This window comes from Cygnus atratus, chromosome 4 (assembly GCF_013377495.2).
Source record: "Cygnus atratus isolate AKBS03 ecotype Queensland, Australia chromosome 4, CAtr_DNAZoo_HiC_assembly, whole genome shotgun sequence".
In the NCBI taxonomy this organism is placed as follows: Eukaryota; Metazoa; Chordata; class Aves; order Anseriformes; family Anatidae; genus Cygnus; species Cygnus atratus.
Window position 1 is genome coordinate 20,664,587 of NC_066365.1, and position 12,387 is coordinate 20,676,973.

At 48.1% G+C, this 12,387-nt stretch overlaps 1 protein-coding gene across 2 annotated transcripts in view; it reads left to right on the top strand.

Annotated features, from left to right (window-relative positions):
• Window positions 1–321: 321 nt before the first annotated feature.
• ACSL1 (acyl-CoA synthetase long chain family member 1) overlaps window positions 322–12,387 on the top strand; it is a 38,312-nt gene continuing 26,246 nt past the window's right edge. Inside the window, exons 1-3 of one of the 2 annotated variants that reach the window (XM_035557884.2) lie at window positions 4,292–4,363; window positions 7,859–7,966; window positions 9,403–9,630. In XM_035557884.2, coding sequence (XP_035413777.1) covers window positions 9,436–9,630 — 195 coding nt within the window. In that variant the 5' untranslated portion in view covers window positions 4,292–4,363; window positions 7,859–7,966; window positions 9,403–9,435. Of the gene's footprint in view, window positions 459–4,291; window positions 4,364–7,858; window positions 7,967–9,402; window positions 9,631–12,387 lie in introns of those variants that run through there. The other variant, XM_035557883.2, reaches the window with a different exon arrangement.

Below are 12,387 nucleotides of genomic sequence, written 5' to 3' on the forward strand. Positions count from 1 at the left end.
GAGGAGAAGTTTCCCTCACAAGCTGTCACCTTGGCTTTGTAAGGTATAAAGGGCTGCACCCTGTACCTCCAAATCCCGCGAGCGAGCAAAGGAGGAACAAGGCGGCTCATTGGGGCTCCTTGAATTTAGGGGGATGAAGTGAGAGGGCTGAACCCCACAGGGAGGGAGGGACAAGGCGACTGATTGCCGGCCTGTCCCCGCTCCCTGCGGGGGACCGGGGCTGGCCGTGAGGGGCCGGGGCTGGCCCTGAGGGACCGTAAGGGGCCGGCACAGCCGCAGGCCCCGCGCAGGAGGCGGTGCAAGCCCTCTCGCCCTCCGTGCGGCGGCGGCAGGGGGCGGTGAAGGCGGAGGAGGCGGGCTCGCCACACGCACCCGCCGCTCCCGCCGTGCTCCGCTTAAATAGGGCGGCGCCGGGGGAAGCCGTGCATAGCCCTGCTCCGCCGTGCGGCCGCCGGGAGGTGAGCGAGGCTCGGGGGGAACCGCCGCCGCCACCGGGGAGACGGGGGCGAGGAGGCCGGGGGGCTGCCGGGCGGGTGCCGGCGGCTGTCAGGGCCGGGCCGGGCCGGGGCCTGCCGGGGCCGCCGCCTCGACCTGCCCGCAGCCCCGGGGCCGGGCGGCCTGCTTGGCCGGCTGTCAGCCGGGCTGCGGCGGGCACAGGAGCGGTGCCCGGCCTGCCGCCAGCCGTGGCGCAGCGCAGGCTGCCCCCGGAGCCCTGTTTGCCTCCCCCGGCCTCGCCGGGCTGTGGGTTTCAGCGTCTGGGTGCCGGACCTAGCCTCGCTGGACCCGAGGAGGCTGCTCTCGGATACAGCGTGTTGTTGAAGCAGCATCTGTTTATTTATTTATTTATTTTTTTAAGCGCGCGTGGAAGCGTGGTGTGAGGTGAACCGGCCTAAAATGGAAGGCTGAGGGGCTGGGAGTCCGCAGGCCGCCTGCCCCCCGCTAGGTAGGGATACGGAGCTGGGGGTTTGTCCGAGTTCAGCGATGTTTTTGTTCCGAGGTGCACGCGTTTGTTGTTCCTGTCGAACAGGAATCGCAACCCTGGAAGCCTTCTGAATTTCTAAAGGGCAAGCCTGTGAGCTGTCTGGGGTATTACCAAAGCGCTTCTGGACCGAGCAATCTGCCTAAAGACTTGCCTCCGTTGGGTTGGTGTCAGAGATATGATGGTCCTGTCCTGTGACAGGAAATAGTGACATCTAAACTAACTGCTCCTGAAGCCCTGTGCTTTTATATTTGTGCCTAGGTGAAATTATTCTGTGTGGTGTAAGCAGGCTTTTTGGCCACGTTGCTTTGCAGGGAGCAGTGCCGTCTCCTCAGCCTGCTTGGGAGCTTTTATATTCACACCTATGTGCTTGGGAATGTGCCCTGGCTTGAGGGCTGAGGTTTCTCAGATCAAGAGATTCAGCTCAGATTTCTCGGATCAAGAAGGCATTGAGCTTAGGGGAAAAATGCCTTTCTTTTCTCTCCTCACCAGTAACACCTAATGAGGGGAAATGAAATACGGAGCTCCTCATGGAGCTGTACTGCTGTTGGCTGATTCTCTGAAACAGAAAGATATCAAGTGTGTTTATATTGGAATACAGAAATGATTGGGGGGCTGGATTAAAAGCTTGTAGTTACAAATATCTGTTTTGTGTAGTGTACTCAATTCAAGGTCTTGAGCAACTGGCCTTAGCCTATTCTGGGGGCTGCAGTGACTATGTTGAATCAAAAGGCTGCTTCTAAATTTGGTAGATACTGTTTTACAACTACAAATCTCCCAGCTTGAGGTTGGAAGTAGGTCATCAGTTCTTGAGAAGCCTGCCCCTGAGTAGCCTTTCACGTCAAGGGCAAGTACAAGGTTGGTATCTGTATCAGTGGAGAAATAAAACCAGCAATTCAAATGGAAGGAAAGAAAACTCTCTTCATAATACTTATCTGGGTAAGTAACTCCCCTGTTTCTTTGAGTAAAGCCTCTGTAGCTGACTCTCCTACCTGATCGCTCCACTGCAAATTAATGCTGCATTGGATTTTTGGAGGAGGTAGATCATACACTTTTCAGACCTGAGTGTGTTAATCTCCAGTGGGGAGGCGTAAACTCTTTCTATTTCCCCTACAAGAAGACATTTTAGCTAATGTGAGCAATAGAATACAATAGTGGCTTTGTTTTTGTTTTTTCTATTTATTTTGTACAAGTCTTGATAATGCAGATGACTGGAATGAGTAGACTCAAAGGCTAATGGCACCAGATATTTCAAATGTGCAGCAGAGGGAGAGGTTCTGGCCCAAGGGAATACAGTGCTTGGTAAATTGTGCTTCTGGTAGTGTGATGCAAAGATTGGCTGCCTTATTCTACTTCTGTGCTGTGCTAAACTACAAGTGGAAAGTACACAAAATATTTTATTAAAATATAACCAGTGGTAACTCCCTAGAAATCCTCACAAATGAGAGGGGAGATGGCATGTCTGTAGGTACAGGACTTTGTGTGGGAGTTCCTCATGCTGTGTGGCTGAGGGAAGGGCTGCTGAGCAGTGCTGACCTTTGCAGGCAGCAGCCTGAACCCTGCCTGCAGGTGGGGGGGCTCGCTCTTCTGCAGGTCCTGCCTCCTGGTAACACACAGGCTTCTGCTCTCTTGCTGCCTCCTGTTTTTGGAGTTAGCCATCTACAGAGGGTAAAATACTCACTTTGGTTGAGAATTGAACCTTAGTACTGGTAGTTTGTCCAGCATTGACTGAAAACTGCTTCTATAGTTCGATAGAGAGGAGGAAAAAAGCTCTTTCTTATTGCTGGACTTTCTTATTTAAGGCTTATAGCAGAAATGCATGATGTCCTGTGGCAGCAAGCTGTTTCCAGAAAAGGACTTCTGGCTTCTTACATGAATCGCAGTTCGTAAACCTAGAACTCTTAAGCTTTTCAGCTTGATACTGCATGTGCCTTGTATTTGACAACTTGGTCTCTGCAGTTGGGCTGCATTAATAGGCCGGTGAGGAGGGGTGAGCTTCCTGGAAAAGCAAGGTCCCTTTGGAGGAGATAAAGGGGTACCTTAATACCTGGTGCCAAGGGGGGGCTGCTTGGTTTGTCATAGCTTTCCTGTGGTGCTAGTGTTGGGAGAGCACTGTGGTGAATTAGTTGCTTCCAGTAAGAACTTACTGATCTGTCTGGCCTCAGTGCTGTGGGTTACACTCTTTTAAACTTTCTGCTGAATGTAAACACTGGTGTGATGCACCATGGCTGAAGTATGCCTGACCCAGGTTACCCTTTGCTATGGCTGTCAGGTGACCGAAGCATGAGTAAGAAACTCACTGTTGCGTGGTCTCAGGTGAGTACTTGAAGCATATGTTACCTTGAGGTACACACAGGACTTTCCTGGAACAAGTAGCATGAATAAGTTGGCTCAAGCTGCTAGTGCCACCGGAAAGCTGCCAGCTCAGGGCAGTCCCCTCTGTGGGGTGATCGTCATCTGCTCGGTGTTTGGGCTGAGATAAATTAACAGGGGAGTGTCACGATGCTAGCCAGGGTTGTAGGGATGCAGTTCTAAAGGGAGAAAGTAATTTAGGCTTCAAAGAAGATGTCTGTAAGCGTTTTTATTCCTCATTGAAGAGGATAAACTGGTAAGACTTTTAGTGGTTGCTGTGTGTGTATAGGTGCCAATCAATGGAACACTTAAAATTGGTCATGGTCTCACAGGCTTTAGAGGGAAGTGCTGATTTCTTTAGCGTGGTGTTACCGAGTGCTACTGAAGGGTGCTAACTGCACAAAAGACATCGATCGAGCCACATGACAGGAATCCACTTGGCTTCTGAACTGGAGTGAACTCCAGTGACCTCGCTGGTGTGCACTCAGATTACTTGTTGGGCCTCATTAAGAGGCAAGAATCCAGGTGCTGTTCCGTTTGATTGTAGGAGGGTTGCGGCCAAATGGCTGAGGACAGGGCTGTGACTTTGCCTGTCAGTGGGGGACAGAGCCTTGACACATCCCTGTCAGATGCAGTGCTTCAAGGTTGCAACAAGTCTTCACTGCTTCAGCTGCGGCTTATTGAGTCACCGTGTCCCTCCTGCCTGGTGGGGCTGAATCGAGCTGGCAGGCTGCTTCCCTCCAGCCATCTGCCTTGTCCCAGATGAAGGGACACAGCCCTCAGAGGCAACCTGAACCACTGCACGGTGCCCCGTGCTTGCTCAGAGCCAGACTGGGGGGGCTGCAGGCAGCTGGGAGGCTCAAGGTGTCGAGGGGTGAATATTAGGGACCTGCTTGTTCCCATCTGTGGGATGGGTTCCTCATTAACAGCTTATTGATTCTTTCTTCATCGCTGTTACAGGAAAGCGAATTTGGCAGCCAACTACTTCAGAAGCGGGGTTTGTAGCTCTGAAACCTGGTTGGGAGATTCTGGGTAAGATGTGATATTTAGGTTTGTTTTCCTTGGAGAGAAGGGGATAGGGGAGGAGAGTGGAGTAGTTGATGGGGACCATGTTACATTTCAACAGTATTTGACTTGTTTGGGAGAGCCCTTTGTGGCCAAGGCCAGACTTGCATGTTATATGTGCCATGCTGAGCACCGTGCAACACACCTTGCTGCAGCATTTATGTCAGGAGGCTTAATCTGAGAAATCTCCTCCAGGCCTTAATTACCTGTGCTCCTTTGTGTCTTTAGGGTGCTTGTGGTTTCCCTGCTGGGTACGGCTGGCTCTGACACAGGTGGTTGCAAGACCTCAGTCAAGTTACTGCCTTGACTGCAGGGCAGGGGGGAGAGAATCCTGGGAGGCCTCGTGTGCGGTGTCTGGAGTTACGTGCTTGAGGTGTAGCTCTGCAGCTGGAGAAACCAAGGGGCAGCTGTGCTGTCTCGTTTCCTTCTGGGAGCTAATGGCTATCTGCTCATCAAGCCGAGAGCCGGTCTAGCTGAGAACTAGCATCAGAACTAACCCAGGAAAGCTGGTTTTGCTAGACCATGTCCCGTGTGTGCGTGTACCACCAGCTGAATCCCTGGCCAGCAGAGGGTTGTGGGAGCGTGCATCTGGGAAGGATTGGGCTGGTTGAAACTTAAGCTGATTGTAAATTGCACCATGAGATTAGAATTAGGTATCTATTCAGGCAAGGATTTCTTTTGTCAGTAGCCAAAGCTATTAGTTGCACCCTCTTGTACTCTGCATTAAAGCTAGAATATGATTCTGCACTTGGCTCTTCTTTAAAGGATGAGTGGAAAAAGACTTGAGCGTTAGGGGGACACTGGGAGCTCTGGGGTGTAACCTGTAGCAGTAAGAAAAACAAACTAATTGCTCAACAGCTCTGAGGCTAACCCAAAGGTACATGGGTGGCTGGTAACCTCTTCTAGCCTTTCACAGTGAAAACATCTTGGGGCCATACCGCTCACAGCGAGAGGAACCGCAAGAGAAGCTGCCCTCCTTTCTGTAAGAGCGCCGAAATAACGTGGCTGCTCCTTCCAGGCCGTGTGGGGAGCTTGCCTTTATCACCAGCCACCAGCGCTGGCGTCCCGCTGCCCTCAGTGTTAGGGCAGGGGGGAAGAGGCCATCGGCTCTTGGGGCTGTTTTCTCTGCAGCAAAGGAGCTGACGGCTGCTCTCCTGTTCTCTTCCGTTGCACTCGAACCATGTCTGGCCACGGGTAGACAATGGGCAGGCTGCTGCCCTCTGTAAATAGCCCATTGTGTGCCCAGAGTAGGAGCAGCAAAGAACGGCCGAGTGCTGCCAACTTGGGTCGTTGCCTTGAGATACTGGCTGTGCTGTGAAGAATGAGCCCTGGGTGCTGCGGGGTGTGTGTGTGCAAAGAGAGCTGGCTTTGTCTGAGCTGTGCAGAACTCTGACTGAACTGATGCGATGAATGTAGAGGGATGCTTTCAGGGGCTGGGTTTGGAAACCACTGTTTCTGCAGAGCACAGGTAATTACCTCTGATGGAGTTCTTCTGCCCTGTTACTAGAACCTGTTTCCCGTGTCTGCCTGGTATAGTTTAACTAAAACCAAACCAGCCAAGGTCTATTGGTTGCTTTGAGGAAAGTGGTTTTTTGACCTGCTCAGATGTTGTCCCTCGTGCCCCAAGTAGCAAGCTGAGTGTCAAAGACGGGTGCTTCTCACCTGGGATGTGCCTCCTTTGAGTCTCCAGCCATGACCTGCAGTCAGTCACCACCTACCATCTCACGGTAGGACCTAGTTCCACAGTCCATTGCCTGCAGTCCAGACCCCATGTGGTTAAGAAGCGATTTCAATACCTGAGTTTTTGGAGAAGAACATGGAGCTGCAACCACTGGTCTCGGTGAATCTTGTTGGCCTTGCACAACTGCCTCTGTGAGTGTCCTACCACCAAGTTGTTCAAGGTGCACTTCTCCAAGCAGATGGCTCATGCTGACTGTGCAGTTGGAGTTAATAGCTTACTGATCACTCTTCTAGTCTTCTGTTGGCTGAGGTGAAAGGTGGGGGCAAAACTTCAGTGAAGCTTAAAAATGGGGAGGTCCATAGGTAGCAATTATGGAGTGTCCGGGTGTGGGTGGGCTGCATAACTTGAAGGATAAGTTGGTGCTTTGGGGTGGAAGTAACAGAGGTGAGTGGAGTGTATGAAGCCTTGCTGGGCTGTTTTACTCGTCTGGAGTAAGTAGACTTAGCTGGGCACTTACTCGAGGAAAAGGACTGAAGGCCAGGTCTACTTCAATTGAAAAGACCTTTGTGGACTTTAAACTGTTCTCCTTGATCATGGGGAAGACCTTGGATGTCTGATATGATTGGAGCATAAGGCAAGTAATTACTGGGATGGATCAAAGAAGGCTGAAGGGCATTGAAACCTCATCTTTTTTGAGAGGGCATATTCATGCATGTTTATGAATGTGAGTGTTCTTGTTGCATCTGACTTCATCTTAACTACAGAAAGAGTTGATACGACCTAGTTGATAGTGTCAAAGCTAGGAATTGCTTCGTTCTGCTGAGAACTTTGTCCTGATCTTGCCTCTCTGTGCTGATGAGGCAGAAGGTGTAATGAGTCTCCCTCAATACAAGCGTAAGCAGTGGAGTAAGTTATGTAACTGAAATTCAAGAATGTTTTGTTTATAAATTGCTCTCCAAACGACTGGTCAAAGAAATGAAGAGTGGTGATGCTCATTTTTCTTTACCTAGTCCTAAATTATCCCAGCTTCTTGACTACAATAGGACTCTTATGTGAATTAAATGAAGGTGTTTACTTCAGTTCTTGTCAGCTGTAATAGCACACCAGCTTTCTGAAAGAATAATTCTCTAATTACCCTGCATTCCTGAATTATATAGTATGTGAGCAGGATATATCCTGACTAATACAGAGAGGAAAGCAAGTATTTGTTTAAGTCAGAGCTGCTTATTGTGAGGCTTGAGGAAGAAAGAGCTCAGCTTGCTCTTTGCCCTTACATATACTTTAACCCCCCTTTTGCTAATCTGATAGTGTGGTGTCTAATAGGATATCCAAAACTGATTTGTAAGCTAAGCCTTTCTTGTTGGGATTGACTGATTCTTAGTGTTCATCTATGGGAAGCTAAAACACCAGAGTTTTCATGCCTGCAATGCAAAGAAATGTAGCTGTATGTATAAAAAGCGATGGCATAGTGATCCTAATTGAGTCAGTAATTTTTTATGCTAAGGAAAGATGAAGAGATTTCTTGATGTACTCAGTTCTTCACCTTTCGTTGCTACAGTTTGAGGTGCCACAGGTCTGTGATGTGGTCTGCTGCGTATTGCAGTGCAAATAATCAGAAGGCACTTCTGTAGTGGCCCTATGCAGCATACCTAGGCCATGCAGACAGCTACCCTGAGATATAAATACAGGGGAGAGTGGGGAAAGGCAGTGCCCCCGGGCTTGGGGGGGCTGGGACCTGTCCAGAGATGGACCTGACACCCCTGTCTGTGACCTTATTTCAGACTGTTCTGCTAACGTGCTCTAGGTGACCCTGCTGGAGCAGGGGGTGGACTCGGTGATCTCCAGAGGCCCCTTCCAACCTCAGCTGCTCTGTGCAGCGTTGTGAAACGGTGGGTCCTTTGAACCATCTTAAGGTGTTTTTGCTGTCTCTAGCAAATCCTTCTCAAATACTGGTTAGTCTCTTTATGGACTAGACGACTCCCCTGTCTAGCTGAATAACTGATGGCAGCAACAAAGATTTCATCGGCAGATCGTAAACTTCAGATTTTTTTCCTGTAGAAGTGTGAGATGTTAACCTGGTATGCTTGGTCTCAGAAATGAACGCACCTCTAATTCTGGCTGCTTGGATTTCAGCATCTCCTATACTACCACTGTGCAGTAGTGTATGGCTCCACAGCACGTCGTAGCCATCCAAACAAATCTGACGCTCTCTAGGTCTCTTGCTGTGTCGTCTCTTGCCAGTGGCTGAGCTGCAGGGACCCAAAGGAGCACACCACGGGGCTGAACGCAGGAAGATGTGGCTCTGGCAATGTCCCTGGGCGGCAGGAGGCAGCTGGGAGCTGGCGCAGGGCAGGCAGCCGTCCTTCAGCGCTGTGGGGTGATCGGCTGCGGGTCGCCATTGGCCTGGCAGGGCCCGCTGCCTGCCTGCTGCTGCTCACCTCTAACCCAGTGGGCAGGAGCCCCTGGCTCTGGCATGTGACAGACGTCCCTGGGGACCTTGGCTGGGGAGGAGGGCACCAGCTGAGCTGACGGCGAGGCTTTTTTTCCCGCGGCCGCTTCTGGCTGCGGAATATCCATGTCAGCTCGCGCTGAGGCACGGGCGAGGAGTCGCCTTTCCTCAGCTCTCTGTATGGACGTGACGGGTAAAACGTGCTTCCTGTGCCTGTTTATGCCACTGTTTGCCGCGGCCTCGCAGATGCTGCTTTGTTCTGCCTTGTGTCTGAAGATGAATTGTTGGTGTGACACCGGGAGAAAAAGGAAGCTAGCTAGCACGGTGGGCTATAGGGAGAGCCTTCCTGCGGAGGCTCTGCAGAGCTTTCTGTGCACGACTGAGGGGAGAGTAGGGAAGGGGAGGTGAAAACTCCTGCTCTGCTCCCGCAGGATTAGGTTGCTCTCTGTTGGGTTAGTGCCGGAAAGTAAGCCAACATAGCCCTGCCCTCTCTCCCCCAAGTCCCATGTGACACTCACTCTTTAAGCAGCCTTGTGCTGTAGCTATTCTGTCAGTAAAGGTCTAGCACTTCTGAAAGACTATCCTTCAGACAAAAACCCAATCACAGAATCGTGTTTTGTTACAATGCAATGCAGTGTCTTAAGTGATATTAAAACCCTGGAGCCTTCCTGTCAGCCACACCTGTTTTTCCAGAGTATGAACTAGTAATTGCTTATTTACGTAATTGCATTACAGGAATCTAAAGATATTGCTTGCTTAGTGGCAGATAAAGTCACTTTGATAGTGAGAAGCTGGTAGGACAAAGCATACATTGCTCTCCCATAACAATACTGAATTGAAGCAGAATTTCAAATCTAATTCTTTTCTCGTCAACAGATTCCAGCTCTGGGACAACTGCACTGAACTACAATGCAGGCACATGAGTTGTTCAGACATCTACGGATGCCGGAACTTGGGGATGTCAGGCAGTATGTGCGCACCCTTCCAACAAACACGCTGATGGGTTTTGGTGCTTTTGCAGCTCTCACAACCTACTGGTATGCGACAAGACCGAAAGCATTAAAACCACCATGTGATTTAGCAATGCAGTCTGTGGAAGTAGAGGTAAGTGTCACTTGATGCTGTCATTCACTGAACTTTGAAGCCTACAGCAGTCACTGCTTATGCAGTGTTTCTGAACTGGAGGGGGGGAACACTTCTCTGAAGTGTGGCTTGGGCTCTTTTTTTGGCTTGCTGAATTTGAAGACCAAGTTGAGGTTTCAGGTCACTGTGGTGATAACTAGCATGGGAGAGAGACTGGTGAGAAGAGCTTCTGATCTGAGTGGTGGCAGGAAGCTTGTGACTATTACAGCTGGCACAGTGTAGTTTTTACTTTAAAACTGTTTAGGTGGTGACTTATGAAATCAGGCCTTGGTCAGAGTGTGTATGGTGGGGTATACTGATTAGACTAATACTATTCTGTTACAATATCTAGCTTATAATAGCTGACAGATGAGACTTTATATTAGGTTACAAGCATGAAGAGGGTACTAACTGTCCTGAAATGATCTGCGGAAAGATATGAGTCCTGCCAAGAGAGCCCAGCCATAGAGTAAGTTGAAATTAAAGCAACCATGTACCAAACTCTGGATATGCTAGCTTAGTTTTTGTCTTGATTTCAGAGGCACAATATTGCAGTTAGGTGGTGGTTTTAATACTGAAGTCAAATATGGAAACGGTTTGACTGGGAAGAGCTGTTGCTTAGATGGAAATACGGACAACTGATTACATGGTTGGCTTCCTGAGCAGCAGTTTTATCAATTTCCTTGTTTACTACGGAGTCACTGTTTTATGATGGATTTCATTCTCTCACGAGTGCCCCTCTATTTCCTCAGAGTAGACAAGGTATTTCCTTTTTTGACGGAAGGAGATAGCTTTGGACAGTTGTGATCTTCAGGTGAGGTATTATAAAATATAGGAAAATAAGGGTGACAGTTTACTGCATTACTCTTAATAGTCAGAAATGATATCTATAGATTTCTTTTCATACATCTTTGCAACAAAAGAATCCCATTACAGCAGATTCTTTTGTGTGGCTAGACCCCATTTGGGTGTCGTGTGTCACAGGTAAACTTCATGAGCTTAAGAGAAGATGTGACAGTAAACTGGTATAAACAAATGTGGCAGAGCAGTTAGAAATTTTGCAGTAGGTAACCTTTCATGAGCTCTAGCAAAACACTCCTATCGTAGCCTCAGATCACGTTTCTTTCTCTGCAGTGCTTCATGATAGTGGAACTGAAGAATTGAAGCATCAGTTGGCCCCACCATTCAGAAGCTTAGCTTTTCTTAGTCTTTTTTCCAGTATGATATACTTCTAAGCTTGCCTACAAGTCATGTCACAGTAACGAAAACCAAGTAATGGTCCACTGTTAGAATTGCAGGAAGGAGACAAATGTGTTCTGGCAACATGATAGTTACAAAAACATCTCTCTACAAGAAGCACATGTATTTTAGGGATTCAGAGGCTAGATCTCACTTCTGGTGAGCTTTCCCAATCTGGACGGTGGCCATTTAGACAGTGTATAGAATATTCTTGTAGAACAACATGTTTTAGTGGCTGCAATAAACAAGCAGTGAAGCTTTCCAGCTGTGGAGTGCCTCACTACCCAGTATAGACTGTATCAATGGCAGGCTGGGGGGGCTTTGTGCTGGAAGATGGTGGAACAGCAGCTTTTAACAGGCCATAAACCCAGTGACAAATGTTTATGTGCTTGAGACTAGACAGCAGTCTCAGCTCACTACCTTTACCTCTTCAAGTTAAACTGCTCATCACTCACGGATTCCATGATTAAAATTGTCTGTAGTATGAGACCTCACTAAAAATACTTAATGTGCAATTGATCCATATTGTACTAATTAACATCAGCTCTGAGCAGAGCAGAATAGGTAGAGAGGGATTACTTTTCATTGTCCCTTCAGAAAACACACTAATAGAAGGAATGGCTAGTATTAAATGAAGAAAAGCTGAATGTTATGTCTTGGGGATAAAGAGCTCAAACTTTAATATCTTGAAATGACCACGATCTGCCCAGTTTTGTTTGACAATTCAGATAAAGCCCTTTACAATATAATGTTGTAAGCCATCTCAAACTAATGAAATGAGAATGTATGTTGAAGCAAGTTTCACATCTGTTAGAACTGGTGCTTTTAATGATAGCACCAAGTGTAATGCGGTGCTTGAGTTTCAGTTTCTTGCTATGTTTGCTCAGAATTTCACTTCATGTACTCCATTCTCTTAGCTGTTTTAAGATGGATTCCCACTTCTGTGGGAGGAAGAATGCAAAACGCTGCTCTCAGATTATGCCTTAACTTGATCATCTTTAACCAGAAAAGATGTTCAAACGTCTAGAGAATCAGCAACATGCTCCAAAAGAGATGTAGCAGAACACAAATATTCACAACTGTGAATATCAAATCTCTGTTCATTAATGGTTATAGCTTTGAGTTATAAATGTGCTTCTGCTTAATTCTTACTTGTGACTTATTCTCTTGGTGTCTAATGAAGTTAAATGAAGCCAGTGGCTGGCATAGGATTTCTATGTATTCTGATGATAAGCCTTCATAGCTCCTTAAAGGAGGAAAAATATCCTATTTATTGCTGTTCAGGGTCACTTCGTGGCTCTGAAAAGCTTTGGTTTAGTAGGTCAGCACCCAGTGACCTATTCTAACCAACACTGAGGGAGCATAGAGATTGTATGCAGAGGTAAATGGGTGCTGAGTTACTGAAAGTATCTGCTTTCTTTTAGAGTAGGTGTCACAAAATACGTGGACTGCAGTCTTTGAAATGTACATGCCACAGTTCCATTTCATGAAAAGAAATCC